The sequence below is a fragment of the Purpureocillium takamizusanense genome, chromosome 2, assembly GCF_022605165.1.
Source record: "Purpureocillium takamizusanense chromosome 2, complete sequence".
Classification (NCBI taxonomy): Eukaryota; Fungi; Ascomycota; class Sordariomycetes; order Hypocreales; family Ophiocordycipitaceae; genus Purpureocillium; species Purpureocillium takamizusanense.
In genome coordinates this window covers 756734-783643 of record NC_063069.1, presented here as the reverse complement: position 1 = coordinate 783643, position 26910 = coordinate 756734, and the positions used below count along the sequence as shown (strand labels likewise).

The 26910-nt window shown below is 58.8% G+C and overlaps 10 protein-coding genes across 11 annotated transcripts; 8 read left to right on the top strand and 2 right to left on the bottom strand.

Annotated features, from left to right (window-relative positions):
* Positions 1-326: 326 nt before the first annotated feature.
* Positions 327-5238, top strand: PMC1_1 (plasma membrane calcium). The gene is made up of 6 exons (XM_047983037.1): positions 327-472; positions 553-1035; positions 1114-1929; positions 2007-3926; positions 3981-4360; positions 4415-5238. The coding sequence occupies exons 2-6, from the start codon at positions 991-993 to the stop codon at positions 5016-5018; spliced, it is 3765 nt and encodes a 1254-aa protein (XP_047839007.1). The 5' UTR covers positions 327-472; positions 553-990; the 3' UTR covers positions 5019-5238.
* A 1457-nt stretch (positions 5239-6695) lies between these two features.
* On the top strand, positions 6696-8117 carry JDV02_002051 (uncharacterized protein). Its single transcript, XM_047983036.1, has one exon. The coding sequence runs from the start codon at positions 6956-6958 to the stop codon at positions 7907-7909; it is 954 nt and encodes a 317-aa protein (XP_047839006.1). The 5' UTR covers positions 6696-6955; the 3' UTR covers positions 7910-8117.
* A 774-nt stretch (positions 8118-8891) lies between these two features.
* Positions 8892-9569, top strand: JDV02_002050 (uncharacterized protein). Its single transcript, XM_047983035.1, has 2 exons — positions 8892-8989; positions 9064-9569. The coding sequence occupies exons 1-2, from the start codon at positions 8943-8945 to the stop codon at positions 9380-9382; spliced, it is 366 nt and encodes a 121-aa protein (XP_047839005.1). The 5' UTR covers positions 8892-8942; the 3' UTR covers positions 9383-9569.
* A 1142-nt stretch (positions 9570-10711) lies between these two features.
* Positions 10712-13416, top strand: JDV02_002049 (uncharacterized protein). The gene is made up of 2 exons (XM_047983034.1): positions 10712-11637; positions 11692-13416. The coding sequence occupies exons 1-2, from the start codon at positions 11511-11513 to the stop codon at positions 13260-13262; spliced, it is 1698 nt and encodes a 565-aa protein (XP_047839004.1). The 5' UTR covers positions 10712-11510; the 3' UTR covers positions 13263-13416.
* On the bottom strand, positions 13353-15785 carry JDV02_002048 (uncharacterized protein). 2 transcript variants are annotated; one of them, XM_047983033.1, is made up of 4 exons: positions 15714-15785; positions 14867-15577; positions 14608-14751; positions 13353-14516 (listed from the first exon to the last, which is right to left on the bottom strand). In XM_047983033.1, the coding sequence occupies exons 1-4, from the start codon at positions 15771-15773 to the stop codon at positions 13497-13499; spliced, it is 1935 nt and encodes a 644-aa protein (XP_047839003.1). In that variant the 5' UTR covers positions 15774-15785; the 3' UTR covers positions 13353-13496. The 2 variants fall into 2 exon arrangements, with proteins under 2 accessions (XP_047839003.1, XP_047839002.1); XM_047983032.1 differs by lacking the exon at positions 15714-15785 and having other exon boundaries at positions 14867-15602.
* A 1025-nt stretch (positions 15786-16810) lies between these two features.
* On the top strand, positions 16811-18582 carry JDV02_002047 (uncharacterized protein; the record flags this gene model as incomplete). Its single annotated transcript, XM_047983031.1, has 2 exons — positions 16811-17100; positions 17199-18582. The coding sequence occupies 2 exons, from the start codon at positions 16811-16813 to the stop codon at positions 18580-18582; spliced, it is 1674 nt and encodes a 557-aa protein (XP_047839001.1).
* Positions 18583-19124: 542 nt separating this feature from the next.
* On the top strand, positions 19125-21295 carry JDV02_002046 (uncharacterized protein). The gene is made up of 4 exons (XM_047983030.1): positions 19125-19531; positions 19592-20257; positions 20310-20785; positions 20845-21295. Exons 1-4 carry the CDS (start codon positions 19185-19187, stop codon positions 21093-21095), a joined length of 1740 nt encoding a protein of 579 aa, XP_047839000.1. The 5' UTR covers positions 19125-19184; the 3' UTR covers positions 21096-21295.
* Positions 21296-22093: 798 nt separating this feature from the next.
* Positions 22094-23387, top strand: JDV02_002045 (uncharacterized protein; the record flags this gene model as incomplete). The annotated part of the gene is made up of 3 exons (XM_047983029.1): positions 22094-22241; positions 22309-22401; positions 22483-23387. The coding sequence occupies 3 exons, from the start codon at positions 22094-22096 to the stop codon at positions 23385-23387; spliced, it is 1146 nt and encodes a 381-aa protein (XP_047838999.1).
* An 8-nt stretch (positions 23388-23395) lies between these two features.
* On the bottom strand, positions 23396-24700 carry JDV02_002044 (uncharacterized protein; the record flags this gene model as incomplete). The annotated part of the gene is made up of 4 exons (XM_047983028.1): positions 23396-23741; positions 23858-24265; positions 24396-24414; positions 24480-24700. The coding sequence occupies 4 exons, from the start codon at positions 24698-24700 to the stop codon at positions 23634-23636; spliced, it is 756 nt and encodes a 251-aa protein (XP_047838998.1). The 3' UTR covers positions 23396-23633.
* A 697-nt stretch (positions 24701-25397) lies between these two features.
* Positions 25398-26240, top strand: JDV02_002043 (uncharacterized protein; the record flags this gene model as incomplete). The annotated part of the gene is made up of 1 exon (XM_047983027.1): positions 25398-26240. The coding sequence occupies one exon, from the start codon at positions 25398-25400 to the stop codon at positions 26238-26240; it is 843 nt and encodes a 280-aa protein (XP_047838997.1).
* Between the last annotated feature and the right edge of the window lie 670 nt (positions 26241-26910).

Sequence of the window (26910 nt, the reverse complement as noted above, 5' to 3'; positions counted from 1 at the left end):
CGTTCCGAGTACGATACAGTACGACCCGGCCCCTCCTTCCATCTTTCACTGGTAAGGTACCTATGTACTGCATGAGTCGAGGTACCTGGCCTTTCTCGGTTAGGTACGTGCCGACCACAGTGTGATTTAGTACTAAGTGTACAGTATATCCAGAGGACAGAAAGGGCATCAACGCGGGCTGCAGCACTTTTGACCCCCCCTGCTGTGAACTGAGGCGAGCAGGCTGTGCCGCGCACGTCTGCAGATGATCATGCCATGGCCCCGACGAGCGCCGAGCTGTAGGTACCCGACACGTGCCAGCCGCGTTCCGACGAGGCAACGTGCGAGAGGACCTTATCGCAAGGGCGCGCTGAAGGACCATGATGGCCGCCGTGCGGCAACGCATGACCCCCTATCGCGCGAGTCGGCCTGAAATCAACGCGTTCAGACACATCGTCTCCATCTAACTTGCGGCATCACAGCCTGTCTCCTGGTACGTTCCGTTTCGTACGGACAGCTATTGCTGTGACTGCGAGGCTCTCACGAAGCTCTTTGTTGACGGCACCTGGGTAGCTTCATCACGAGCGGCCAGCTGGATCCAAAATCAAACGACGACCCTTTGGGACTCGGCGGCCCAGAGAATCAAATTGCAATCACTTTGATGCCGCCTGCTCATGTACGTACAAGCCTGCCCCACGCTCAATCAACCCAACGCCGCGCGAACACGGGAAGCGGCACGGGCAGCTTTTAGAGCAACACTGCCACCGCCCGTTGCGCCACGGGCTGATGACATGGCCAATCACATAAACTCAGAGCTTCAGCAAGGTTAACAACGTTGCACCTCGAGCTTCCCGTCTCAAAACAACACCTTCAGACCCTCCTGCTTGGTTAGACCCTCCTGCTTGGTTAACCAACCTTATTACAAGCGCATTTAGTAAGCGTCTCTGTGCATGCCTCGATAACACTCGACTCGTCTTCCGCGGTCGCATCGTTCCGCCTGTCAGCATCCTCATGTTCTCGCCTCAGATACCTCCCACTATAACCGTTGATCCCACCGTTAGTCTAAGCACATTTACTATCCACACTAGCGACCCCCATCGCGAGCCGCCCGACTCCATCTAACACATCCTGCAGGACAGCTCTCAGGGTCTTGATGCCGAGCACAATGTCGCTCATTCTCTGACGCGAGGCCTTGGCCACTCTCGCCAGGTCTTTCCGATTGATCCCGCGCCGTCAGATTTCGCCTGGCTCGACGTGTCTTCGGCAGGTGTCGTCAACGATGTCACCGGTGGCTTCATGTTCCTGCCGTCCTCTTTCGGCGGCTCGTCCATCACCGGCATGGCACCAGGTGCCTCCACCGTCACGAGGTCCCGCGGGGCATCTTTCGACACGACGCTGTCAAGCATTCAGAGCCATGACGACATAGCCGGCATCCGGCAGGATGGAGTCCCCGGCCACTCTTCGTTTAAGCCCGAGTCCCTCGCAGACATGGTAAGCTCCAAGAGCATGGCTGAGCTGGAAGCTGTTGGAGGACTTGGCGGCCTGGCTTGCGGTCTGTATACGGACCTTACCGCTGGCCTAGGCTTATGCGAGCCAGGGTCCGACAGTTCCGCCGCCGGCTCTTCGCACTCTAGCGACTCTCTCAGCACGCTCGAGGCCAGAAGGGCGGCGTTTGGGTCAAATCAGATCCCCGACAAGAAGATCAGAAGCATATTCGACCTCATGTTGTTCGCGCTGAGCGACAGGGTGTTGATCCTGCTTTCCGTCGTTGCCGCCATCTCGCTGTCGGTTGGCTTATACCAGTCATTTGGCCAACCACATGCGCCAGGGCAGCCGCGAGTCGAGTGGGTCGATGGATTCACCATCATGGCGGCCGTCATGATTGTCGTCGTCACTGGGGCGGCGAACGACTACCAAAAAGAGCGGCAGTTTGCCCGGCTGACCAAGAAGGTAGGATGAGTCTAGCTTCCCCTCGGATACTTTGCAATATCTGTGCCATGGTCAAGTATTGTGCTTACACACGGCAGAAGGCTCTCCGCGCGGTAGTGGCGATTCGCTCCGGCAAGCCCATCGAGGTCTCAGTATTCGATGTCCTCGCAGGGGATGTTCTCCAGCTGAACCCTGGCGACCTCGTTCCGGTAGACGGAATCTTGATCTCTGGACACGCCATTTACTGTGACGAATCCTCCATCAGCGGTGAATCTGATCAAGTAAAGAAGACGCCAGCAGCAAAGGCCCTTGCAGATCTGAGGAAAGGCAGGAATGCAAACGGCCTCGACCCTTTTATCATCTCAGGGAGCAAGATCGTGGAAGGGACTGGTATTTACTTGGTAACTGCTGTCGGCGTCAATAGCACTCATGGCAGGCTGCAAATGAGCCTATCGGAGCGGCCTGAGGCCACACCTCTGCAAGAGAAATTGAGCGGCGTGGCCGACAAGATTGCCATAAGCGGTGTGGCCGTGGCTACAGTCATGTTTCTCGTTCTCATTATTAAGCTTGCTGTCAACATTCCGGGGACGGATCAAACACCTGTCGAACTCTTGCAGACATTTCTTCGCATTTTCAGCGTCTCAATCACCATTGTCGTCCTCGCGGTCCCTGAAGGGTTGCCGCTTGCTGTCACGTTGGCACTCTCCATTGCGGTCACACGAATGCTCAAGGACAACAATCTCGTGAGGATTCTCGCTGCTTGTGAGACTATGGGCAACGCAACAACGGTATGCTGCGACAAGACCGGAACGCTTACGATGAACAAGATGAGGGTCACCAGGGGTATTCTGGGCATAAGCGGCCACTTTTCTGACGCCGAGAATCGAAGACTGAGCAGTTCATCACCACAAGCTGCGTGCAATTCCGACGACGAATCTCTTCTAGATGGACTGTCAACATTACCCGTGGATGACCAAGCCATGTCGCTCGCGAACCTATGCTCGATACTTTCGCCAGACTTGCGCGACATCATGGTGAAATCCATTGCCGTGAACTCCACCTCATTTGAACAGGACGAAGATGGCAGTCTCGTATTCATCGGCTCCAAGACGGAAGCAAGCTTGCTTGCGTTTGCTAGAGAATGGCTGGGCATGGGTCCCCTTCAGGAGGAACGTGCGAATGCACAGGCAGTGGAAGTATATCCGTTCGACTCGACCAGGAAATTCATGGCCACCGTGACGCGGCTGCCAGATCAGAAGTACCGCATTTACGTCAAGGGGGCGCCGGAAGTGCTCCTGAAGTATTGCACCAACGTCATGTCAGACGCCGCATCGTCACTGGATCAAGACGTTCCCGTAACCGAGGAGCGGCGTGACTTATTGCTAAACACCATTCAAGAATACGCCTCCCAATCGATGCGGGTCCTCGGAGTTGCGTATAAGGACACGCCACATTGGCCACCCCTTGGGTATGCCCCAGACGGGGTTCCGACTGAGCAGATTCTTGCCGACACGACGTTGCTGGCGGTGTTGGGCATCGAGGATCCACTCAGACCGTGTGTCGCCGACGCCGTTGCAAAATGCCAGGGTGCCGGCGTTGTCGTGAGGATGGTTACGGGCGACAATGTTCAGACGGCCCGTGCAGTTGCGACACAATGCGGTATCCTGGCCGACGACGGGCTAGTTATCGAAGGCCCAGCGTTCAGACAGCTATCGGACACGGAGATGGATCAAATTCTGCCGCGTCTGCAAGTGCTAGCCAGGTCAAGCCCCGATGATAAGAATCTACTGGTGAGGCGTCTGAAGGAGCTTGGCGAAACCGTGGCCGTGACGGGCGACGGCACCAACGACGGGCCGGCGCTGAGGGCTGCCGACGTGGGGTTTTCGATGGGCATCTCCGGGACGGAGATTGCCAAGGAAGCCTCCTCGATAGTCCTCATGGATGACGACTTCTCTTCAATTGTGAAAGCGATACAGTGGGGCCGCACCGTCAATGATGCGGTGAGAAAGTTTTTAAACGTACGTGCCGTTGCATAAAGTACGGAACGGAAGACTAACATGTGAACCTCGCAGTTCCAACTCACCGTAAATATCACAGCAGTCGCTGTCACCTTTGTCTCCGCGGTCATTAGCGACAAGGAGGAGTCCATCTTGACACCTGTTCAGCTACTATGGGTGAATCTCATTATGGATACATTCGCCGCGCTGGCCCTAGCAACGGATTCGCCAAGCCCAACAGTCCTCGAGAGGCCACCGCACCGGAAATCCACACCGCTCATATCGACAACCGGATGGAAGTTGATCATCGGACAGGCGGTATACCAGCTTGTCGTTATTTTGATTTTGAATCTCAGAGGTGCTCAGGTTCTTGGATTGCAACCAGAAGAGATGGTGACGCTTGAAACGCTCGTATTTAACGTCCTTGTGTGGATGCAATTGTTCAATCTCTACAAGTATGTTGGCCGATGCATTGATTCTCACTTCGGCTCAAGCTCATCTTCAATTAGCAATCGCCGCCTCGACAATGGACTCAACGTCTTCGAAGGCATCATGGACAACTATTACTTCATCGCCATCAACATAGCAATTGCTGTAGGCCAGTTTCTCATAGTACACTTTGGCGGAAGCGCGTTGTCAGCTACGCAGCTCTCCGCCAAAGAGTGGGCGATATCGCTTGTCCTGGGCTTCCTCTGCATACCATTGGGTGTCTTGCTCCGGCTAATTCCAGATGAGGCAATTAAACATCTCTTCGACTTCAGGCGATATACCATGTGGGGCACCCGACCAAGAGAGCGAGTAAACGCACATACGGACGGGACAGCATGGTCGACGGCTCTCCGTCGCGTTCGCTGTGAGCTTCGCACGATTCGGCAACCCCGGAGCTCCCGGCTGCAGCGCCTACGATCCGAGATTAGCGACTTGGCTATCTTGGGCATGCGTGGAGGGTGGGCTCGCCACAGTGCAGAGGTAGACGAGACATCTCCACTTTTGCAACCACAGGCGAGTGACCGAGTTCTATCTCGGCAGAGCTCTGTATGTCGGCCGTCTGTCATCATGGCGGGATTGGTAGCTGGTGGCGTGGCTGGGTGGCCAGACAACAATGCTCGATAACGTTTCCTAGAGTCGGTCTTCGATGTTGAACTAAAAAATCATGAGCATTGCGGCCATATGTCGGCGAGATTCGCGAAATGTCTCGCCCTCCATATGGTTGGGAACAAGTAAGTGCACCACAGGTTTCGCAGTGGGCTTGGAGCGTGATACCATTTCTGCAGATGCATCCAGGGCTGGCAATGTAAAGTACCCAACTTAGATCTCAAATCATCCACTTCCTTTGTGTATATCGAGCGTTTATTCTTGTTGCTGCCCCGGCAAGAAGCTTTGCTGTCCAGTCATGCGACAATGGTCACCTGAGCTTAATCACGTAGCTTCGTTACTCCTAAAACACTCTGAAACTGGGCTGGGAATGGTCCCTTGCGCATTCTCGGGCCTTCTGGGCGAGATCTTGAAGAGAGACCCTTCAAAAACGTGCAACCAGCAGTTTGCGGAGGAAGGTGGGTGGGGCCCTACAGTGACTTTGAGCTTCCAATATGAATACTACTATTTGTAGAGCCGGTTTTCTCTTCCCGTAGAGCCGTTCTACTTTTTTCTAGGCCCGCGCCCCGCCCCCATCCCGCGCTAGCCATTTTTAGTGCACGGGCATGGGACGAGACCCGGCGCACCGCAACGCCCGCCGATATCTATCTCAATTGACCAACATCGTCATAACGCAGCGCCCGCGCCCGCGCACTGGCAGAGCTTAACTCGTTTAATAAAACGCGTTTCCGCTATTTTATCACGATGTCATGATATATAAGAGGGCGCGCGACCTAGCTAAACTGTTAAGCTTATGCCTTAACCTAGCTTCGCGACGATTTAGTAGCGGTTCTCAATGACCTCACCAATCCGCATTAGAAAATAGGAATCATGCTAGGGAAGCCGCTCCTCTAGCATTTGGCGTGGATTGATGATATCAAACCCAATCCGCGGAAATTCGGGTGGTTCAAGCGTCGTCACCGGTCTGGAGAGGGTCTGTATTCGTAGACCCTACTAATGGTGGAACTCGGCAGTGGCGGGCGTGGTGTTACCCACCATGAGCGAAATGTCAGCCTCCCAAATATGCTTCGTAGGTACGAGGTGAGCCATCAGGGATGGCATGGGCTTTACGGGGGCGAGTGCTGAAGCTTGCGCGAAGCGCTGATGGTAGGAACGGCGCCCCTTTGAGACATGAGCCAATGAATCGTCGCTGCGCCCCTGCAACAGCGCAGCGGTGCAGTTGAGGCGCCGATGAGCCATCAGTAACAACGAACCAACGACTACGTCCCGGCCATTCCCGTGGGCAAATGAGCCTCTACCGAGCCAATTCTGCGGGACAGATGACTATGGATCGTTCACTTGAGTTTACGCAGCCCATGCGGCAAAGCAACGCAATTCTTGTTGCCACATGCTCTTGATCAAAAACATGTAATTTACTACCTATAGCTAGAGCTACCGGTGGGCAGGCCGGCGGGAGCAGCACAAATAGGTGGCAGCCAACCAGAGACCAAGGGAACACGGATAAGTACCTATGCGGACATTATATGATCCGAGAAGAAAAGAAGCAAGCAAGAAGGTCATGGCAGAAGAGGAGGGGTGCTTCTTCGAAACAGGAGGCAAAACGATGAGGCAGCTCTGCACGGTTGGGTGCTAATATACTACCTAGGTAGGTAGCCGGCCCCTCCCCCGCTCTCCACCACTGGAGCCCTCCACGAACCCACAGGCATGGAGGTTATCCTACCCCGCTCCAGGCGTCACTCAATTACGCCCTCTGCTCCCGCTCGCCTCGTCCGTCGACTGCATCACGACTCCGCATCTCAACCACGCACCACGGGTAACACACATACACACACACACATCGCATCGTATCTTCACAGCCGCCCGGGTGTCGCATTCAGTGTCACCACACCCGACGAACCGCAGCCGCCAGCCAGCCACCACCGTGGCTGCTGTCCGACACATCGACATCGGCGGCCATGGCGGCGACGGCGCCCTCGTCCTCGGGCCCCTTGACCAGGGTGCTCCTGGTCGGCGCAAACGGTACACTTGGCAGCGTTATCCTCGAGGGCCTCGTCCAAGCCCGATGCTTCGACGTCTCCGTGCTGCGACGCTCCACCTCTACCTCGCCTCCCACGGCCGCCGCCGCCGTGCGGACCGTCTCCATCTCGCCCGACCTGCCGCTCGATGAGCTCACGGCCGCCTGCCAAGGGCACGACGCCGTCGTCGCCGCCTTCCCCCTCACCGACGTGTCGCAGCACCTGCGCCTCGTCGAGGCCGCCTTCCGCGCCGGCGTCCGCCGCTTCATCCCCGCCGACTACGGGAGCTGCGACGCGGCGAGCCCCCAGCCCCAGCACCACCTCCAGCTGTACCGCGACAAGACGCTCGTCCGCGACAAGTGCGAGACGCTGGGCGAGCACGCCGCCCGCGACGGCAAGCCCTTTACCTGGACGAGCATCGTCTGCGGCCACTTCTTCGACTACGGGCTCGAGGACGGCCTGCTGCACTTTGACCTGGACACGCGCACGGCCCAGATCCTCGACGGCGGCGACATCAAGGCCTCGGCGTCGACGCTGCGCCGCGTCGCCGAGAGCGTCGTCGCCGTCCTGGAGCGCCCCGACGAGACGCGCAACCGCGCCGTCTACGTCCAGAGCTTCTGCCCGACGCAGCTCGAGGTCCTGGCCGCCCTGGAGCGCGCCACCGGCACGCCCTGGCACACGCAGCACCTCGACTCCAACGCCTACCTCGAGCGCCAGAGCAGGCTGCTCGCCGAGGGCAACCACGCCGCCGTCGTGGAGATTGTCTTTGTTCTGGGCACCGTCGACGCGGACTGGACGACGCGCGATGGCTTCGCCATGGAGCTACTGGGGTTGCGCGACGAGAAACTCGATGATGTGGTCGCGGCAGTGGTAGCCAAGCACAAGTCCAAGTGATGGGATGAGTCAAGCTTTGCGATTCCCGTGTATGGATTTGATTTTTAGAATCCGTGATGTGGGGAATGGTTTGAGGTGGAAGCATGAACATTCATGCAAGCCTACGGGGTGGATCGCCCTGCGTCGTCATCATGATAAGCTTAAACGGAGAGTGCTCACCGCCCAAGCATGGGCTGAGTAGCTGGGCATCACTGTTTCCGTCACACAGTGGCACGGAAACTTTTTTCTATCGTGCAAAAGACCAAGTAGTGACGCGTAACGCTCCAAAATCTCCGTGTTGAGATACTGGTGTCGCCCCCCACGTCCTTCCTCCCAGAATCCTGTCGCGAGTTGAGAGCGAAGCTACTTCGCACCTACAAAATACGTAAAAAAAAATTCTCGCACGCGCATGAGTCGCCCACCCGTCGTCTACTACTACTACCACTACTACGACACCAAGAACCTTGAAGGTTGCATTGTAGCTCTACTATTTCGCCGCGAGCCTCCCAAGGGCAGCGTTCCCCACAGCCCTATCGCGCTTAATGCCGCCCCGTCTGTGCGGCAAACAAACCACTGCCGGCCGGCGGCGACAAAGGGCGAGCACGTGGGCGACAAACGCAAACTGGACAGTAGCCCACGTACCTAGATAGGGTGAGCATGAAGAAGCGAAGTCTGCAGCTCAGCTCTACCTAACTAGTTAGTACAGGTATGGAATCGGCGTCGGCAAACCACTTCATGCGTCTCAGCCCGTCCGATACAAGGTTGCGCGAGCGTGTTTATTAGCGGTTACCTCTAGATGGGCTCGTCAGCCTTATACGAGCCATTGGGCGAATCATTGTCGTCTAATGGCTGCTGAAAGCAGGTTTGGCCGTGCGCAAGGAGTCAGCTTGTGGCGTAGGCGGTCGGTTGCATGACATGGTTCGTCGGTCGTGAAGCTCACACTACCTACTTATACGCCGCGATCCCTCGAAAGGGACGAACGGCGTTCGAAGCATTATCAAAAGAAAAAGCAGCCAAGATCACAAGGGCCGCTCGCACAGCTTTCACCAACATCATGTCACGACTCGCCATCGCCGCTGCCGTCGCTGCCGCAGTCCTCTGGTAAGCCTTCCCTTGTGCATACACGTCCCCAGTCACATACACAGCACCAAGTGTTTTTCTGACACCCATAGTAGCAACGGCCCCTTTGCCGCCGCCGCTGCCGTAGACTCGCCACCGCCCGCCGCGGCGGCAGTCACGACGACGACGCCCGCCACAAAGACGGCAGACGCTTCGTGTCCCACCGTCACGACGGTTCTGAGCGTGTGCTCCACGTGCTTCCGCATCCAGTGCCAGACCCAATCGACCATCTCGTCCATGGACGGGTGCGCGTGGCCGCCGGTGACGAAGACGACGCGCTACCCGTGCGAGGGGACGTGTCCCGGGGGATGCGCGGGCACCGACTACATTACCGTCACGGGGACTCCTTCGGCGGCGGCGGGGGCGTGCAAATAGACAAAAAGACGGGAAACACTATATATCGCTCTAGGAGGTATGAGCAAGGGGTAAAAAGCAGAGGGGTAAGGAAAAGAAAGCAGAGAAGGAAAGAAAAGCAATGGTGGGCATGGAGGTGCCAGTCACGGAAAATGGATTCTCTCGGACGTATAGCCACCACTTGTAGTATGCCATACCTTCTAGAATGGAGTATTTAGGTGTCCATTGTGAGGTTCGCGACGGTCGCTAAGGCTGTCAGCGCAAGTGCTGGTGTTTTAGCGATTCGTTAAGAAGCGCGTCGGTGACTCGGTGAGTGTAACTTCCGTGCTCCGGCGCGGGCCATCGAAGTCAGTGGCGGTCCGTGTGCGGGTCGTCGGCAGCGGACGCCACAGCGAGGCTCCCGTACTTCGTAGGCACCTGGGCACAGGCCAGGAATAGAACACGGTGCAAGTTGGTAAGCGAGTCAGCCACCTCGCCCACGACCCCTCGTACTGAAGGCTTCAGCGCCTTCTCATTTCCTACAGCGTGCGTTGCATGACCTGGCAGTCACGACGCTGCCGAATATGACGTCATGCGTTGTCGCCGCTCGGCACCCAACATATCCTTTCAGCGGCCCAATGTCAGCCAGCCAGCACTGTGGCGCCAACCGCAGGCGCGAGGCCGCGTGTCGCCAGCCAAAAACGATCGTGGAGCCGGGAGGTTGTTGTCGTTGTGCGTGCCTTTTTCTTTTGAAAGCCCGGCTCTCTCACGCACGCGGCATGAATGTGGGATGGGATACTACTACTAATCACTCGGTCAGGCGCGAGTCGTGCTTCTCCTCCGACCCCCCCTTGTCAAACCTGGTCGGCTTTGCTTTGCCTTGGCGGCGCCCCAAACCTCTGATGCAGTGCCGCGACGCTGGCGACGCCGGGTGTCCGCTTTGTGGGGTTTGGTTGGTTGGTTGCGTTGCGTTGCCCCGGGGGACGGGGGATGGCCGCGCTGGGCAGACAGGGTTTCATCAGTGCCGGCAGCGCGTCGAGGGATGCTGTCCAGTCCCTGAGCTTGCTGATGAGGTGGCGGGCGGATCGGCTCATCAGGGACCAAGAAGTAATCGAAGAGACGCTGGGTTGGACCCTGAGGTGGGCTCGGCCCAGGCCTCCACAGGGCCTGGCTGGGCTCCAGTATCGTGCGGAGGACGCGTGGTAGTTAGTGGCGGCCACGGCCGGAGCCGCCTGAGGTGCCCGCAGTAATTTCAACCTTTTCGCGGACGGCAGGCGCGACGCAGCGCACAACCCGGAAGGGAACCTGGAGCCGCCGACCTATAGAAGTGCCGCCCTGACGATACAACTCTCGCTTCGGGCCTCAGCGCGCCAAACGACCACTTCGTACCTCGCCTCACTTCACTCCATCCCCCCGGCCATGGTGATGACGACGACCTCGGCAGCATCTCATTTTCTCTCTTCATGCGACATTGCCCCATCACCCGCACCGCTCCGCTCCCGACCAGCAGCAGCTCACGTGGCCGCCAAGCCGTCTCCCGTCCACGTACGCATTTCTGTTCTGGAATAGGCTGGCCTTTGGTCTGGTCTGGTCTGGTCTGGCCCATCCCACATCCAGCCCACCACCAGCACAGCCTCCCCAGGCTGACGTCGTGTTTTCGCCGTTTCGAACGCGAAGCCGCTATTGCTTCCCCCTGCGTCAAGGACGGTCTCGTCCCGCCTCTCGTTTCTGGGCACGGCACGGCATTCTCTTGATGCAGGGATCTATCTATCTGCCACCTGCCTGTCTGTCGGGTCAACCTGTCCGGCGTCCAGCAGCCTCTTCTTCTTTTAACTAGTCGCTGTGCTGCCGCCTGACGATCGTTGCCTCGCCTCCCTTCTCCCTTGCCTCGATCTCGGCCCGCGTCGCGCCCTCGCTCGACCTTTGCGTCCTCGGTCACACCCGACCTGCAGCATCGTCGCTTGGACTGCGGCTTTCGATCAGCTACCCACCTTCACTCTTTGTCGAGTTGACGTACGAATTTCACTTTGGACCGTCTAAATTGCCATCCCTGCACGACCCAACGCCCGCCCAAGGCGTCTTGCACGTGCATTCCTGAGCTCGTTCCCCCCTCTCTGCGTGCTCAGCACCGTCTGCCCACGACCCGGGCCTGCACGGGCCGGCGTTGACGATGGAGGCACAGTCTCTGGCCTCGCTCAACGTCCTTGCCTCGAATCCGCCCCAGTACCCGGAAAAGCCAGGCGAGGAAAGGAGGGACCCCCTAGTACTATACATATCCCGCGTCCCGGGAACCCGAGGTGAGCCGCCATCTCAGTATGCCCGTCTGTGTCAGAGTCATGCTGACCCATCAGATATAATACTATCGCCCTTCAAACCGCAGATTAAAAATGTCACTGCCGAGGACGTCGCCTCGTCGCTCTACTACGTCCATCTAGAGTTGCCCGGCCAGGAGGCGCAGACAGACGTCGTCCCGCGCACCAGCGAGGACGCCACGTCCGTGCAGGCCATTCCCCGGAAGCCCGTTTCGGATGCGGCGCGGCCTCTGACGCCGGACAGTCTGCATAATGAAAGCGATTTGCAGCCACCATCGCAGGCTTCTGCACAGCTCCCAGCCAGGCAGCGGGGCAGCTCCCTCGGGGCGTACGGAGATTCGCTCCTTCCGGGCCCACGCCCGGCTCAGAACGGTATGCCGCCTCCGCCGCGCCTGCAGACGTCGATGCCGGCACGCAAGCCCGTCGGGCCCCGGCCCATGACCGAGGTGACTCCGCCCACGCCGCTCACACCCGACGTCGACCGTTCGCCCGTGCCACCAAGTGGCCCGGCCTTGGAGCAGCGACCAGCCGCAATCGACCCTCCCCAAGACCACACCGCCGCTTATGAGTCCAAGCGCTCGCCGTCGCCGGAGAAACACAGCCGTCGGGGCTCCTTGGCAGGGTCACCCTTCACATTGACGCTCATCCGTCGCGATCCGAGCTCCGGCAGCCAGTGGAATGTCGGGCGCGTTTCGTCGCGGCAACTTGAGCTCGCCGAGGCTGATGTTGACCAGTCGGGCATCCAGCCATTCTCTTTCCCACCCGTCGCCCCCCCTGCAGCCTCGAGCCCGCCCATCAGCATCGAGATTGAGACGTCTGGGTATGCCAAGTTTCGCCGCGCCCCGCCGCGAAGGAGCGGCGAAATGACCCTCGAGGCCGTCATGGCGGCAGCCGCGGAGGATCACGCACCTCGTAACGAAATTGGCGTGTTTTCGAGACAGGTCGTCATGGGATACTCCAAGAGCTGGACATCCAACGTGAAGGAGAAGCTCCGGCGAATGGAGCAGGTAGGCAGGGCTAGGATCAATCGCGACCGCAGCGATAGCACCGTCTCGGTCGACTCGGCCATGTCTATCAGTCCGCCCAACGGCGACCTCCAAGGCATGAAGCCACGGGGCTACACCTTTACGAGTCCGTGGGACGGCAAGTGCGAGTTCCGCACGGGCACCACCGGGCGCAGTGTGCAGTGCCGACACACGCTCTACGACGGGGAGGCAGCCATCTACAACCCCCTCGTCGCCGACCAAGGCAGCGCCGCGCCCAAGTCGGGCAGCAAAACCGTCAGCGAGCTTCGCTTCAACCTGCCGATGTCGGAAGTCGCCGGCGAGCAGGCGCGCAACGCCAAGGACCAGTGGCGAGGCAACTTTAGCAAGCTGCTTAAGCCTAACGGTGACCCGGATGCCGACGCTGACACGCACGATTACGGAAGCGACAGCGCCATATCACCGTTCGAGATCAACGTGGGGAGCGAGCGCGCAGGAGGCGGCAACCGTGGCAGCCGCGCCAAGCTCGGGAAGCTAATTGTGTACGAAGACGGTTTGAAGATGCTGGATCTGGTGGTGGCGGCCAATATTGGTGTCTGGTGGGGAGCATGGGAGCGTACGTTTTGAGCGTTGCATGGTGCTGGTGCTTTACGCGATGCATGGCATGGCATGGCATGGCATTGGGAGAGCGATTGGCGTTGGGCCGTGGGAGAAAGAGCTTACTTGTTCCTATCACGAGTTATGACTGCCATGCAGCTACAGAGCGATTCGACTTGGGTGCACATGCGTTCTAGAGTTTTGACTCTTGTGTTATGTTGGGTAAGCCGTAGTAGCGACGTGCATGGCGACGTAACTTTGCTCTCATCGAGTGGGAGGGAGCCGGTCCATCCACTCAGCCATGCCCTCGAGAGACACCAGAAAGTGCCGCTGAAGCGACGCATGTCTGATGCCCACCCTCCGGGCGACCACCTCGAGGAGGAACATGGCGTTGCGCCGCAGGGGGTGTCCCGGGCCCTCGACGCAGGCGGCCACCCACAGCGGCATCAGGATCATGTACGCACCGCAGAGGTCGGGCAGCGCGCCGCCGCCGCCGCCGCCGCCGTCGGGGTCGGGGGCGACGGCAAGGCACTTGAGGCCGAGGAGGTACGGGACGGTGGCGCAGGTGTCGACGGCGAGCTGGTCCATGGTCCGCCGGAGGGCACGACACTTGGCCAGCGCCGCGGCGGTAGACGAAGACGATGAGGAGGGGGAAGATGAGGACGTGTAGTGGGGGGAGGAGTGGATGGAGGAGGAGGAGGAGGAAGAGGGGTGTATGAAGGAGGAGGAGGAAGAGGAGGAGGAAGGAGCAGTAGGCGTGTCGGCGAGGACGCGGCGTCTGAGAAGGCCGAGGAGGAGCTCGGCTAGGAGGATGCAGCTCATGCGGTAGTTGGACCAGCCGACGACGACGTGGTCGGCGCTGTAGACGAGGCAGCGGCCGCCGACGGGGCGGATGGACCCGTACCACGTCTCCGCGCCGCCGCCGTCGCTGAGCAACTCATCGTCGTCATCGTCGTCGAGCTGGACGGCGCGGTACTGCCAGTCGGGTGGTGTGGCGAGGCGCCACGCGTGGAGGCGCGCGGTGAGCTCGTCCACGGCATCGAAGACGCTCGCCGTCGTCGTCGTCGTCGTCGTCGTCGTCGTATTCGTCATGGGCTCGCCGCCGGCGGGAGTGGTGGTGGTGGCGGCGTCCTGCAGGGAGGCGCGCAGGTTGGCGACCTCGGCGGTGATGAGAAAGATGCGCTCGCCGTGGTTCTCGGAGGGCGTGTTGCGCGCCATGGCTAGGTGGGTGTAGTGGACGAGGGCCTGCGAGAGGGGGACTTTGTGGATGAGGCTGGTGGCGAGCTGTGTGATATAGGGGGCGCCACCGTGTTGGGGAGAAGTTAGTGAAAAGGTGGGTTAAACCGGTGATGAATGGTATCGGTATTGGACGCACCATGAGCCCCTTGACTTCTCGAAGGAGTTGACGCCCGGTGGCGGTGTCAAGCTGGGCCGGGCCGCGCAGTGCGATGATGCCGGCCGCGCCGGAGGCGTGGTTCGTCCAGGACTTTGTCGATGGAGGGCTGTGGCCCGTGAGAGTCTGTAGGTAGTTTCGAAGAAGGGATTCCCGTCAACATATGTTCGTTCACAGCACAAGACTCTTCTCGCAGTCTCTCCAGACGCTTCAGCCTTGTCCACGTAGTGTGTAATCTCACCTCGAAGAAAGACATGAGAATCACCACCGCCAGCGTCGAGTCCGACGTCGCCGTGCCCGGGTCCGACAGCATGCGGTTGACGCCCTCGAGCGCCGCGCCGTACTCGGCCGCCGCGGCCCTCCGCAGCGCCGGCGACTTGCGGGCGAAGGAAAACGACGCCAGCCCGAGCGCCGCCACCATGTTGAGCAGCAGCGCGGGCGACTCGCGCGTCGACAGGACGAAGAACCGGGAGACGGTTTGCCAGGCGAAGCGGTCGCGGAAGAAGCAGATGGCTTCGTCGCGCCCGATCTGAAGAGCCGGCGGCGGCGGTACGGCGGGCACTGCTACTATTGCCATGTGCCCGTGCTGCTGCTGCTGCATGTCGTGACGTCGTCGCCGGCCGCGGAGCCGAGTAGCAGGAGCAGTGTGAGACGAAACTGGCAATAACGGCCAATAAGGGCCAGCGCCGGCTCCGGAAAGATGATCGTCGGCACCATGGCTATGCGAAAAACCGTGGATGCTACTTCTGGAGCTTGGTTGTTGCCAGTACGGCAGCAGTGGCAGCTCCGCCGCCGAGTCATTGACGGCGGCGTTAACGACGAGGCGCTGGGAAACGTGACTGATGACGCGCTGGTCCTCCGGGCGGAAGATGACGGTCGAAAGCGGCCGGTATCCCGGGCAGATGCGTCCGGCCCGCCGGCAGCGCTCGCAGCTGGGCTTGGTTCCGTCGCACTTTATCTCGTGTAAGTATATGGACTTCGTACCAGGGGGGGGGGGGGCTCTCTTCACTTGTCGATGGCACGAGGACGGGGGCTGGGATGAAACTAGGGACAGCGACCAGACGGCAGCAACCATACCAAGTACATACCTTGATCTTTTTGCTGCGGCAGCCGTCGCAGCCCCTGCTCGGGACCCCGTAGTATGTCATCCCGCCTGTCCGTCGCGGCACGTGCAGCCGCCCTTGAGCCCTTTGTCGTGTCACAAACAGAGTCGCAACGGAGGATCAGAATGCATGACGGAGTTCAATGGGAAGGTGATTGGCGTGGGTCCAGTCCAGCACATGCCCTCAACTGTCAAACAGCATATATGCCTCTCTCTCTTGCAGAAGACAATATTCATATTCATCCACTCGAGTCTGCTTATTCTTGACCTCGGTCAACCTAGCAGTTAACACAAACTGTAGTCACTGCTTAAGTGAATTACTTTGGTCTCACGTCAGCTGACATCGTTTAACTGAATGGCTTCTCACCAAAGTGGACTGGCTACCGGCGCCAGCTTCGGTATTGCCGCCACCACCCGGCTAGTAACTTGGTAGTTGTGCTCGAATTCGCCAGCAAGCATAGATTGGTCCCGGAGAGACTCGATAGTTACGATGTGGTAAGCCTGAAGTCATGCGACTAGGCGTTTTTGGACCAAAGGTTTGATGGCCAGCGTATTTTCATATCAGACGGAGGGAGGCGACATTCAGTGTTGTTTTCCTTGTCGCCTCCAACGAAGACGCCAGCCTGAGTGATCTCTGAAAGTACTCTGGGCGGCTTTTCGTGCACGAAGAATATCATCCGCTGCTGAGCTTCTGGAGAAAAAGAATACTGGGCGACTTGCAATAACATCATGAACATAAAATCGAAAAACAAAATCGAGAGTTAAGCTTGCATTGACGCAACGCGAGCACGCCAACGCCAACTAGTACCATGACCCCGATTCGCACTCGGCAACGTCAGAACTAGCCCCGGCAGACGGTAATCCCAAGACGCACGGACAGACGTGATATGCGGCTTATTATACGAGAAATGCTGTTTAAATGTATACGCGACGGGACCCAAGAGAGGCGGGAACTCAGGTGGGAGAAAGCCTTAAAGGCCCCTCCTCACGAGCCCCCAGCTCGTTCCAAGATGTCCGCGAAATCCCTCTCCCTGTTAGAGCGTTCGTACGCCTCGTCCACAGTCTTCTTTCGCGCATTCCGCCATGTCCTCCTCGCCCCTCCCAGCCACCGGAGACAATGGCGTCGAGCCAGGCGCAGAGAAAGGCGTTCCGAATCCAAGCCTCGAAGCAGCTGCCAACATCACCAATGACGCCGCCTATGTTCCCGAGAAGAAAGGCTTGCGGTTCTGGCTCATCGTCGTGAGCCTCGCCGTCACGGCGATCCTCGCCGCCCTCGACGGAACCATTGTCACCACGTCGCTGCCGTCCATCTCGGCGGACTTGGACGGAGGATCCAACTACGTCTGGGTTTCGGGAGCCTACTTTCTAGCCGTGTAAGTCTGATTTCGAGCTCAAGTATATGCCATATTGGAGGGTGAGAGCCAGTCAGCGCAATTAGACTGACCCTTGGGCTCGTGTGTCCGCTCTGCAGGACGGCTCTCCAGCCCCTTTACGGCCAACTCGCAGACTTTTTCGGCCGTCGAAAACTGTTGGTGGTTTCCATCGCCATCTTCATCCTCGGCAGCGGCGTCTGCGGCGGGGCGTCAAGCATGGGCATGCTCATTGCCGGCCGGACGGTGCAAGGCGTGGGCTCCGCCGGCATCAACCTGCTCGTGGAGCTCATCATCTGCGACCTCGTCCCCCTCCGCGAGCGCGGCCAATACACCGCCATCATCTACAGCGCCGCCACCGTCGGCGCGGCCATGGGTCCCTGGATCGGCGGCGAGGTCATCGTCAAGGCCTCTTGGCGCTGGGTCTTTTACATCAACCTGCCCATCGGCGGAGCGGCTCTCGTCATGGTTCTGCTCGTCCTCCGCGTCCATCACCCACGAGTGGCGCCCAAAGACTTTCTCCGAAGTCTGGATGCTGTCGGGAACATTATATTCGTTGGTGCGACGGTCGGCGTCATGTTTGGGCTCATCTACGGCGGCGTCAAGTACCCCTGGGCTTCGTGGCATATCCTCGTGCCCCTGATTTTGGGCTTGGTAGGATTGGTCGTCTTTGCGCTCTACGAGGCGTCGCCCTACTGCATCCAACCGTCGATCCCGCGTCAGATATTCGGCAACAGGACGTCCATTGCGGCCCTGCTAATCACCTTCTTCCACTCATCTCTGCTCACGTGGGTCACCTACTTCGTCTCCGTCTACTTCCAGACGGCTCTCGGCGCGTCTCCCGCTCGGGCCGGCGTCGATCTTTTACCAAACGTCTTCGGCTTCATCCCGGCCGCTGCCATCGCGGGAGCGATGCTGACCAAGTTTGGCCGCTACCGCCCTTGGCAACTTGCGGGACTCTGCATAATGACCATTGGCATGGGCCTCTACCCGTTGCTTGACCAGAAGACGCCGACGTATGGGTGGGTGCTGCTCGTGTTTTTCTTTGCCGTGGGCTGCGGTCTCGTCATTCCGTCGCTGCTGCCCGCCTTGCAGGCAAAGCTTTCGGACGAGGACTCGGCCGCCGCAATAGCCGTCCTCACGATCGGGCGAAACTTTGGCAGTGTCTGGGGCACCATCATCCCCAGCATCATCTTCAACAATCAGTTCGATCGGTTCTCTTACTACATCGAAGACGAGTCAACTAGGACGCTGTTGCTGGGGGGCCAGGCGTACGCCCACGCGACGGCTGACTTTGTCAATACGCTAGAAGGCATCACGCGGGAGCAGGTCAAGACTACATATGTCAAGGCGCTGACCTACGTTTGGTACGTTGGCATCGTCGTTAGCTTCGCCGGCCTTGCGTGTGTCTTCCTGGAGGAGGAGATCGATCTCCGCACAACTCTCGACAGCGACTTTGGTCTGGAGGAGGGGCCAAAGAAGTGACCACGCTCAAGTTCAATTCACTCGATGTATGCATAACGCATCTATCTATAGCCGCGGTCCTCGCAAACCGTGAGTCGAAGTACTAGAGGCGGCGGCAACGGCTACAGCCCACAATTCTATTTTACATGTTCGCCGAATATATATTTAATTGCGGGTACGCTCCACCAGATATTCTTCATATAGTATTAGTCTATAAGAGGCATTCCGGCGAATTCTTCCTGCGACTAACTTGGTTCTGTGCACCGCTCCCTGCTCCGTGCCATCGCAGTAACGGCACGTCGTTGCTATGCATCATGGCCCCTGAGAAACGACCATACCGGTCGCGGAACCGCCGCCGCCCTTGCAACCGCTGTCGCGAACGCAAAGTACGATGTGAGGGCCGGCAACAGCCCTGCCAGCCCTGTCAGCGGGACGGGGCGGCGTGCATCTTCCCCGGGAACGACACGACCACGAGAGCCGCGGAAGCGCCCTCTTCGCCGATACAGACTCACAACGAGAGCGCAAGACCTAGGCCTGCGAGCCTGGACGCTCCAACGTTCACCAGCTCCCTTCCGGGGCCTCCGGCCGCCACCCCGTCTTGGCCGGCGCCGCCCGCGGCTCACATGGCCGACATCTTCTCCACGCCGGCCCCGTCTACGCAGATATCGCAAAGCCTGGACAACGTCGAGGACGTCTACTACCAGCTCGCCGGTGCCTCCTCAGACGCAGACCCGTGGCTGCTTCGGCACTGCCGGTTTGACGATTTCGGCTCCCTTCGCCTCTTCAGGGTCCAGATCCGAAACGCAGGCGGAGTGCCCACGCGGGATAAGATTCCGGCTCACTTCCTCGTCGGTGACAGAGACGTATATGATTCTGCCAGACTCGAGGCCGGTGTTGCACATGATGGCGACTTGCGCGAGGAGCTCGCTAGCTTGGTACCGCCGGATATTGGACTGAGAATCTTGCGTCTGTAAGTGAACTGCTACGGGCCCCTTATAACTCTGGCTAAGTGATTGATGAATGGTTATAGCTTCATGAAGCATGTCTTTCCTCTGCTTCCCATTATATCGCGGAGTAGGCTGGGGCTTGACAAGTTGGATGACGCAGCACCGGCACAAATTCTAAATAGAATTTCTACTCCCCTCCTGGCCGCCATCTATGGATCAGCACTACCATTCGCTTCGGAAGACAGCTACGTCTTCCTCGCTACTTCTCACAGCAAGGCTCCCCTCGCACAGATCTGGAGCATTGTTCACAAGAGCGTCGTGCGGGGCATCCACTCGCCTCGGTTATATCTTGTCCAGGCCGCCCTTCTTTATATCCACAGACCAGTCCAAGAGGAACATAGCTACGCAATCACCGATGCAGCATCCATGTGGTCTATCATCGGTCTGACCGTGGGCATGGCCCATTCCCTCGGGCTCAATCTCGAGTGTCGCTCCTTCGGGATGCCAGACGAAGAGAAAAGGGTTCGGCGGAGAGTATGGTGGGCTCTGTACTGTGAGGACAAGTGGGCGTCTCTGCTCTTCGGCCGCCCGCCATACATCCGCTCCTCCGAGTGGGACGTCTCTGAGCTAGAAGATGCCGACTTCTATAGCACGTTCCTCCCGGATCATGGTACAGTTGATCTACAACAACCCTTCCGCGAAATGGCCCGCCTTGCGGTCATTGCTGAATCCGTTCAAGATAAACTGTAGTAAGTCTCCTGAATTTCTTGGCTCGAATCATTAAGTCTGACCAGTCGCTAGCTCCTTGAGGGCAAGCCAGCGTCTTGCGGTGGACCTCTCCGCCTCTCTTGCAGTAGCCAAACCGCTACTCGACACCCTCGGCGGTTGGCGGGCCTCATTGCCCACTAACAGCAGTCAGACTGCCCAACACGGAGATACGAGTCAGTCACAAACACATCTTCCGGCCACGATACATAACGCATATTGGATCCTTCTCGTCTACGTCTGGCGCGCCCTGCTGCGCGCAACGGTTCGCTCCTCAGACCCGCCTGTGGTCATACATATGCAAGAGCCTTCTGATTCGGGCTACCTTGCGGAGGACATGCATTGGAGATTCGACTACTTGCCCGAGATGGATGTTAGGGTGGAGGAGGACGCGAATGACAACAGCCATATTGTAAGGGAGCTCCACGAAGCGGCATTGACATGTGCGTCAAACGTTCTTGACTTTCTCTCTGGACTCGACTACTCGGCATTTAACGGGTTCTGGCACTCATGTAAGTGTATGCCCATGCGTTTAAATTTTCCTTCCAAATATCTGATCGTCGTTCAAAAGGGTCCCGAAAAGGCTTCGCTTCAATCTCAAGCTTCTTGTTGTCACTCCTCATCCAGGCCCCGGACTTTCCGAAGGCGATCAAGGCGAAAGCTCTGCTCGACAAATGGCAGCAGCTCCTACGCCAACGACACAAGTCTTTTCCATTCTTCTCGCAGGGCAAAGTTCGACTAGACTCGTTGAGCTGGAGTGGGCTGGGAGGGGCGTTCAACTTGGCAACGCATGTGCAGCAGGCTCTTCAGCACACTGGCTAACTTGAACTACAACGACTCTCTGCTAAACTTCCTGGGCCCGCGTCGGCCTTACATCTCTTTCTATCACCGGCTACCCGTGGGTATCTTGTTAGCGTAGCCATACACAACCACACTGGAATGCGAGTGTTTGTATGCGTCATCGATTCATGTTCTGCATTCGGCATAGTAAGGTCGGTGTGTTCTGAATTAGAAGAAGGAGCGATAGAAGATGCTACAATGTCCCCAGTTTTCCAGTAACTTGTGTTGACTGCAGTTTGTGGTTCAAAATCGCTCTGCGGTAATTCGGCGAATGACGGGCATGTGGCCCTCTTGACTGACCCTGACAATGAGCATGCTGTGACGCCTGCGGAGCAATAATAGGTAAACAGTCTCAGAATGGCGCAATGCCGTGATCCTGTCCATGCCCCATTATGCGCATTTGAACGGAAATATACAAGCTTCCCGAAATCGTGCTATGGTATCCGTACATGGCAGGTCTGCACCATCTTCGGCGAAACGGTGAAACAGACCCTTACCGTGTAAAACCGGTAGCCGGGCAACCGCTAAGCGTCACAGACTTGATATAATACATCCGGCGAAAGACAAACTGATCAAAGCACAGAATTTTTCAAGGGCAAGCAATAAGCATGGCCACGATGCCCTTTAACTATACATACGAGCGTCCGTTCTGATCCATATCCGGCAAAGAGTACCTTGGACGCCACCGAGCCTCGCCGTCAGATCCGTTCTTATTGAACTTATACTCTCATCAGACAACCACACAACGTTAACTTACCATGGCTCTCATGGGCAACAATCGTCAGCCTAACTCTGAGCAAGTTGATCGATCAAAGGATGAGCCTCAGCACAAAGAGTGCCCTAGCGGTGAGGCTTCTTTCTTGACTAGAGATGGGGTGGGTTATACTTCTAGCATGTTTACTAACGAAAAAGAAGAAGAGCTTGAGTACCCTGAGGGAGGGCTGCGGGCATGGCTCGTCGTTCTAGGAGGATGGTGCGCCATGATCCCCTCCATGGGGCTGCTCAACACTCTCGCGGTCCTCCAAGCCTGGACGTCGACTCACGATCTGCGCGACTTATCTGAGTCTCGAATCGGGTGGATCTTCAGCTGCTATGCCTTTTTCCTTTACTTTGGGGGGGCGCAAGTCGGTACTGTCTTCCCTGCTGCGCCTCATGCCCGTCGAAAGATCGAGAACTCAGTTAACAGGACGGACAGGTCCAATTTTCGACGCTCACGATGTCAAAGTCTTGCTGATACCTGGGACCATTGGCATTTTCTTATCTCTCTTATTTCTCAGCTTCTCAACGGGTGCGAATGGCCTCCCTCCTTGCCCTTTCCTTTACGGACAAAGCGTGAGGCAGCAGTACTAACTAACGCCCTGATCTGCAGAATTCTACCAGTGTCTTCTCTCTTTTGGCGTCCTCGGTGGCCTTTCAGCCTCACTCCTCTTCAACCCGAGTCTCGCAGCCATAGGCCACTGGTTCCACCAGCGCCGTGCCTTTGCCACCGGCCTCGCATGTACCGCAGGCGGCCTCGGCGGGATCGCCTTTCCGCTCATCATCATGTACGCCTCACCCAAGCTCGGATTCCCCTGGGCGATTCGCATCATCGCCTTCATCTGCCTCGCCCTGCTGCTCGTCGCCTGCGCGACGCTGCGAAAGCGCCTGCCGAGCAACAAGCAGCGAGGTGCGTCCATCGACCTCAAGGCGCTCAGGGAGCTCAACTTCGCCATGACCACGCTGAGCATCTTCCTGATCGAGTTCGCCGTCTTCATCCCGTACACGTACATCGTCTCCTACGCGCTGCACAGCGGCTTCGACGCCCGGGGGGCGCAGATGCTCAACGTCCTGCTCAACGCCGGGGCGGTGCCGGGGCGAGCCCTCCCGGGGTACGCCGCGGACCGCTACGGGGCGTTCAACACAATGTGCGTCACGGCGGGGGCGTGCACGGCGTCCATCCTCGCCCTCTGGCTGACGGCCGGCGAGAGCCGGGCCAGGACGACGGCGTTCACGGTCCTCTTTGGCTTCTGGTCCGGCGCCGCCATCAGCCTGACGCCCGTGTGCGTGTCGCGCGTCTGCAGGATCGAAGACTACGGCAAGAGGAACGGCACTACGTTCTTTGTCGCGAGCTTTGGCGCCCTGGTCGGCGTGCCCATCGGCGGCGCCATCGTGGACAGCAATGGAGGCGGCTATCGGGGGGTCATAGTCTTTGGCGGGGCTCTATATGCCGCGGCCTTTGTTTCGTTTGTGCTTGCGAGGGGCATCGCTGGTGGGTGGAAGCTTTGCAAGTTTTGATCTAGATACTCTGCGGTCACGTTGGCACGAAAAGGAGAGGCTTCGTGATCTCGTAGCCCGGTACTAGCGATGGCTGTTCTCAACGTCCAGCGGGCCTTCCTTCTATCCATGATCAGGTGTATCTTACGGCTGTACAGTATATGGGTTGCCGACTCCGCGCCCATCCCCTTGCCATATCTCGGCAATGTTTCACGTATGTAAGGGGCCCTGGTAACGCGAGTGATATCCGCAAGGCTTGATCCGTCCTCAGCTCGACCAATACGCCGATGTGAGCCCCAGCTCCTTAAACAGCGCTTCTTTCTGCTCCTCCGTCTTGCGCTCATACTGGTACTTGTGCTTATCGTGATACCACGCCTACGTCATGATTCATACCCGTCAGCTTCTTCGCAAAAGCATCACGCAGGTAAACAACATGAAGGCGGCTGGAGAGGGAGGGGAAAGGGCTCGACTCAACACACACACACACACACCTTGGCAAGCTCCCACAGCGTGGCCAGGCTCATCACGTCACCCGCGTGGAACCCATGCCGTCGGTGCCACGCCTCCGCCTCGCCGCGCGTCGCGCACAGCTGGATCGTGCTGCACGCGAAGCGCACGTCGGCCCACCAGCGCGACGGCGGCGCTGAGAAGACGACGTGGTACGACTGCAGGTCTGTCCTCCCGCTGCCGCCGTCACCGTCACCGTCGCCGTCGCTGTCAGCACCCCGGAGCCTACCATCTTGATCGACGCGGATAACGCGCGAGCCCGACGACGCCGTCAGGGCGTGCACCTCGACAGCGGCGGCGTCGTCGTCATCGCGGCAGTCCGGGTACAGCATGGAGGCGAGGCCAAAGGCGCACCAGGCGCAGTTGGCCCACCACGAGCGCTCGCCTGCTCTCTACATGGAACACGGGGGACCCGACCGACCGAACCCCCAACTGTCAGTCTCAGAGCTCGTAGGACGGGGCTTCAATCCGCGGCGAGTGTTCCCGGCTGGTAGGGTAGGCAAGGTAGGGTAGCGCACACACCACGAGGTAAGGGGTCGGCCTGGAGTGAACCGCCGATCAGCCGCCGCGCGTGTCGCTCTGCGAATCGTGGGGAGGAAGGCTCACAGATGCGAAAAGGGATGCGCCATGGCGATGGGCGTCGGCGAGGGCACCTCATCGCCGTAGAGCTTGAGATGATGCAGCTCCTCGAGGCACTTCAGCCCGCGGCGCACGTCCGACTCGTCGCGCCTGCTCTTGGCCGACAGGTCCTGCGTTGTGGGAGGGCGGCAGTTGTCGAGCCAAAAGTTGAGCACGTCGAAGCGAAGCTGCCTGTCGGTTTGGTCCATGATGGGCTGCCTTCACAGTAGCAATTCACTGGTGCGAGCCCATGTGGATGACAATGATGATGATGATGGTATGTTCAGATGGGAGAGATAGGCGGTTTGTGGCGGCTGAAGTCGGTAGTGGATAACGGATATACGACTCCAACCTAATGTACTAAATGCAGACGCCCATCCGGGCGCGCCCTGCCGGTAACTACTCTGTAGTCTGTGGAGTGAGCCCACGCCGAGTGCCCACGTCTGCCAAGTGAACTCTATCAAGTCGCTACAGGATAGTACGTGCTGATTCATGTTTATCCCAGCCCATATTCAACATCCAGAAAATGCACTGAAACACTCAGTCCAGTTTCAAGGAAAGAAGCTGCTTCGGTGAAATAGCTCCGGTGAAATAGGCTCCAAGCTTTGGACGATGGCACACGTATGCCCGGCCGACAATAGACTCTGCTCCTCCCCTCACGCCACAGTATAACAAACACAACTATACCAGAGGAGAGCGGCTCCGCCATGCAACAGCAGACACGTCTCCTCACGTACGACATGTGTCCGACACTGGGAGAAGTCGCTTGGGTGTTACGACGATTCGATGCCCAGTATCAGGGCCACCGTTTGGGCGTCATGCTCTAACGGGCACCCATTCAAATGGTTTGCTGGTGTCATGTACGTGTTACTGAAAGACGGCCCAGGTGTGATGCTGGGCTTCTGAATGTCGACGTGGTTACTGCATGAGAAGACCCGGCCGTCTGTAACATATATCACCGTACGAGGCCATGCTTCGACATCATCACGGCAACAGCCCAGCAGCCGCGCCGCCATGGAAGCCTGCACGCCTCATCCCCGTCCCGACATGTACGGCCTCGGGATCCGCTTCACCTTTTACTTGCAGTGGTTCGGCGCGCTCTACTTCAACCACGTCGGCCAGGAGGTGCTCCCCGCGGTGCGTCTCCTCGGGCTCTGCCTGTCCATCGCCGCGACGGCCGCTCTCGTCGTCCACATCAGCCGCATCAACGACGCCGGCACCGCGACCAACAGCGTCCCAGCGGCCACGACGCCCGTGCCGCTCGACCCCGCGGGCATCTACATCGTGCTGCTGCTCACGACGGGCACGTACATGTTCCTGGTGCCCGTGTACTTGTTCCGCCCGTTCATGTGCTGGAACCCGCGGTACAGCCCACGCTCGTGGTCCAAGGAGCGCAAGGTGCGCGCCTTTCGGCTGATCGAGTGGGCGCTCGTCGTAACGGCCGCATCGACGGCCGTGTGGTTCTTCGCGGTCCACGTGCCGGGCCTGCACCGGGCGGCGCGCTGCCACCAGTACGGCTTCCTATTCAGCCCGATGCCGCTCGACGGCAACGACGGGTTCCTGGCCTTCAACGCGGCCGTCTACCTGCTCATGCTGCTGGTCTGCCTCGGCAAGCTCCTGTGGCGCGTCTTCTGCGACAGGAGGGTGAGCGAGAGGGTGAGGCACGAGCGCGGAAACATGCGTCTCCCGTACGTCGTCGAGCTTCCAGTCATGTTGATGCCGCCCGCACGAGCGTCTGCTGGTGTCTGACCGGTCGCGCAGCCAAGGCCTCATCGACTCGCTGAGCAGGGTGCAGCTGCTGTCCGACCTCACCGTCTTCTCGGTGCTCGTCGTGGCCATTGAGCTCTCCATCCAGTGGAACGAGATTTCGGGCGTCAACGAGCTCGACACGGTCGCGCAGCTCGTGCCCCCGCTCCTCGCCGCCGCCGTCATGTTGCGCGCGGGCCACGAGCTGATAGTCCTACGCGACGGCGACTCTGGTGCCGATGGCCGCGCCCCATCAACGCCGTGCAGCAGGATATTCCCGTTGTTCGGGCGGAGGGGCCCACCGTCTACATCGTCGGACTCGACGCCATGGTATGAAGGCGTCTACCGCTGGACGGCGACGTACAGCGGCGGTAGGTACGAGAGGGTTTGGGTGCCGGAGGAAGAGTTAGAGCGCCCGCGTAGGGCTCACCGTGCTCGCCATCGCCATCGCAGGCGAGGATAAGCCGTTGGATTCGAGGGCGGCGGCGATGAAGCTGGTGGTGATGAAGGTGGATGGTGTGAGTTGCGGGTCAGGTGGCCCGGAGCTCCTGTCATGGAACCTTAGCTTTCCGCTGTGGCTTGCGTGGTAGGTGCCTGAATCCGAACCCCGCCACAGCCCCTGGCCGCAGCTCCAGTGGGTCGCAACACAGTGGACCCTGCGCCGCCAATTCGC

Bases quoted from the DNA above. Each gene is read 5' to 3' on its own strand.
- PMC1_1 (XM_047983037.1), top strand. From the start codon at position 991: ATGTTCTCGCCTCAGATACCTCCCACTATAACCGTTGATCCCACC. The intron at 1,036-1,113 runs GTTAGTCTAAGC...CACATCCTGCAG, and splicing joins CTATAACCGTTGATCCCACC to GACAGCTCTCAGGGTCTTGA. The intron at 4,361-4,414 runs GTATGTTGGCCG...ATCTTCAATTAG, and splicing joins CAATTGTTCAATCTCTACAA to CAATCGCCGCCTCGACAATG.
- JDV02_002051 (XM_047983036.1), top strand. From the start codon at position 6,956: ATGGCGGCGACGGCGCCCTCGTCCTCGGGCCCCTTGACCAGGGTGCTC.
- JDV02_002050 (XM_047983035.1), top strand. From the start codon at position 8,943: ATGTCACGACTCGCCATCGCCGCTGCCGTCGCTGCCGCAGTCCTCTG. The intron at 8,990-9,063 runs GTAAGCCTTCCC...CACCCATAGTAG, and splicing joins GTCGCTGCCGCAGTCCTCTG to CAACGGCCCCTTTGCCGCCG.
- JDV02_002049 (XM_047983034.1), top strand. From the start codon at position 11,511: ATGGAGGCACAGTCTCTGGCCTCGCTCAACGTCCTTGCCTCGAATCCG. The intron at 11,638-11,691 runs GTGAGCCGCCAT...CTGACCCATCAG, and splicing joins CCGCGTCCCGGGAACCCGAG to ATATAATACTATCGCCCTTC.
- JDV02_002048 (XM_047983033.1), bottom strand. From the start codon at position 15,773: ATGACATACTACGGGGTCCCGAGCAGGGGCTGCGACGGCTGCCGCAGC. The intron at 14,752-14,866 runs GTGAGATTACAC...AACTACCTACAG, and splicing joins TTCTCATGTCTTTCTTCGAG to ACTCTCACGGGCCACAGCCC. The intron at 14,517-14,607 runs GTGCGTCCAATA...TATATCACACAG, and splicing joins GAGAAGTCAAGGGGCTCATG to CTCGCCACCAGCCTCATCCA.
- JDV02_002046 (XM_047983030.1), top strand. From the start codon at position 19,185: ATGGCCGACATCTTCTCCACGCCGGCCCCGTCTACGCAGATATCGCAA. The intron at 19,532-19,591 runs GTAAGTGAACTG...GAATGGTTATAG, and splicing joins GGACTGAGAATCTTGCGTCT to CTTCATGAAGCATGTCTTTC. The intron at 20,258-20,309 runs GTAAGTCTCCTG...ACCAGTCGCTAG, and splicing joins TCCGTTCAAGATAAACTGTA to CTCCTTGAGGGCAAGCCAGC.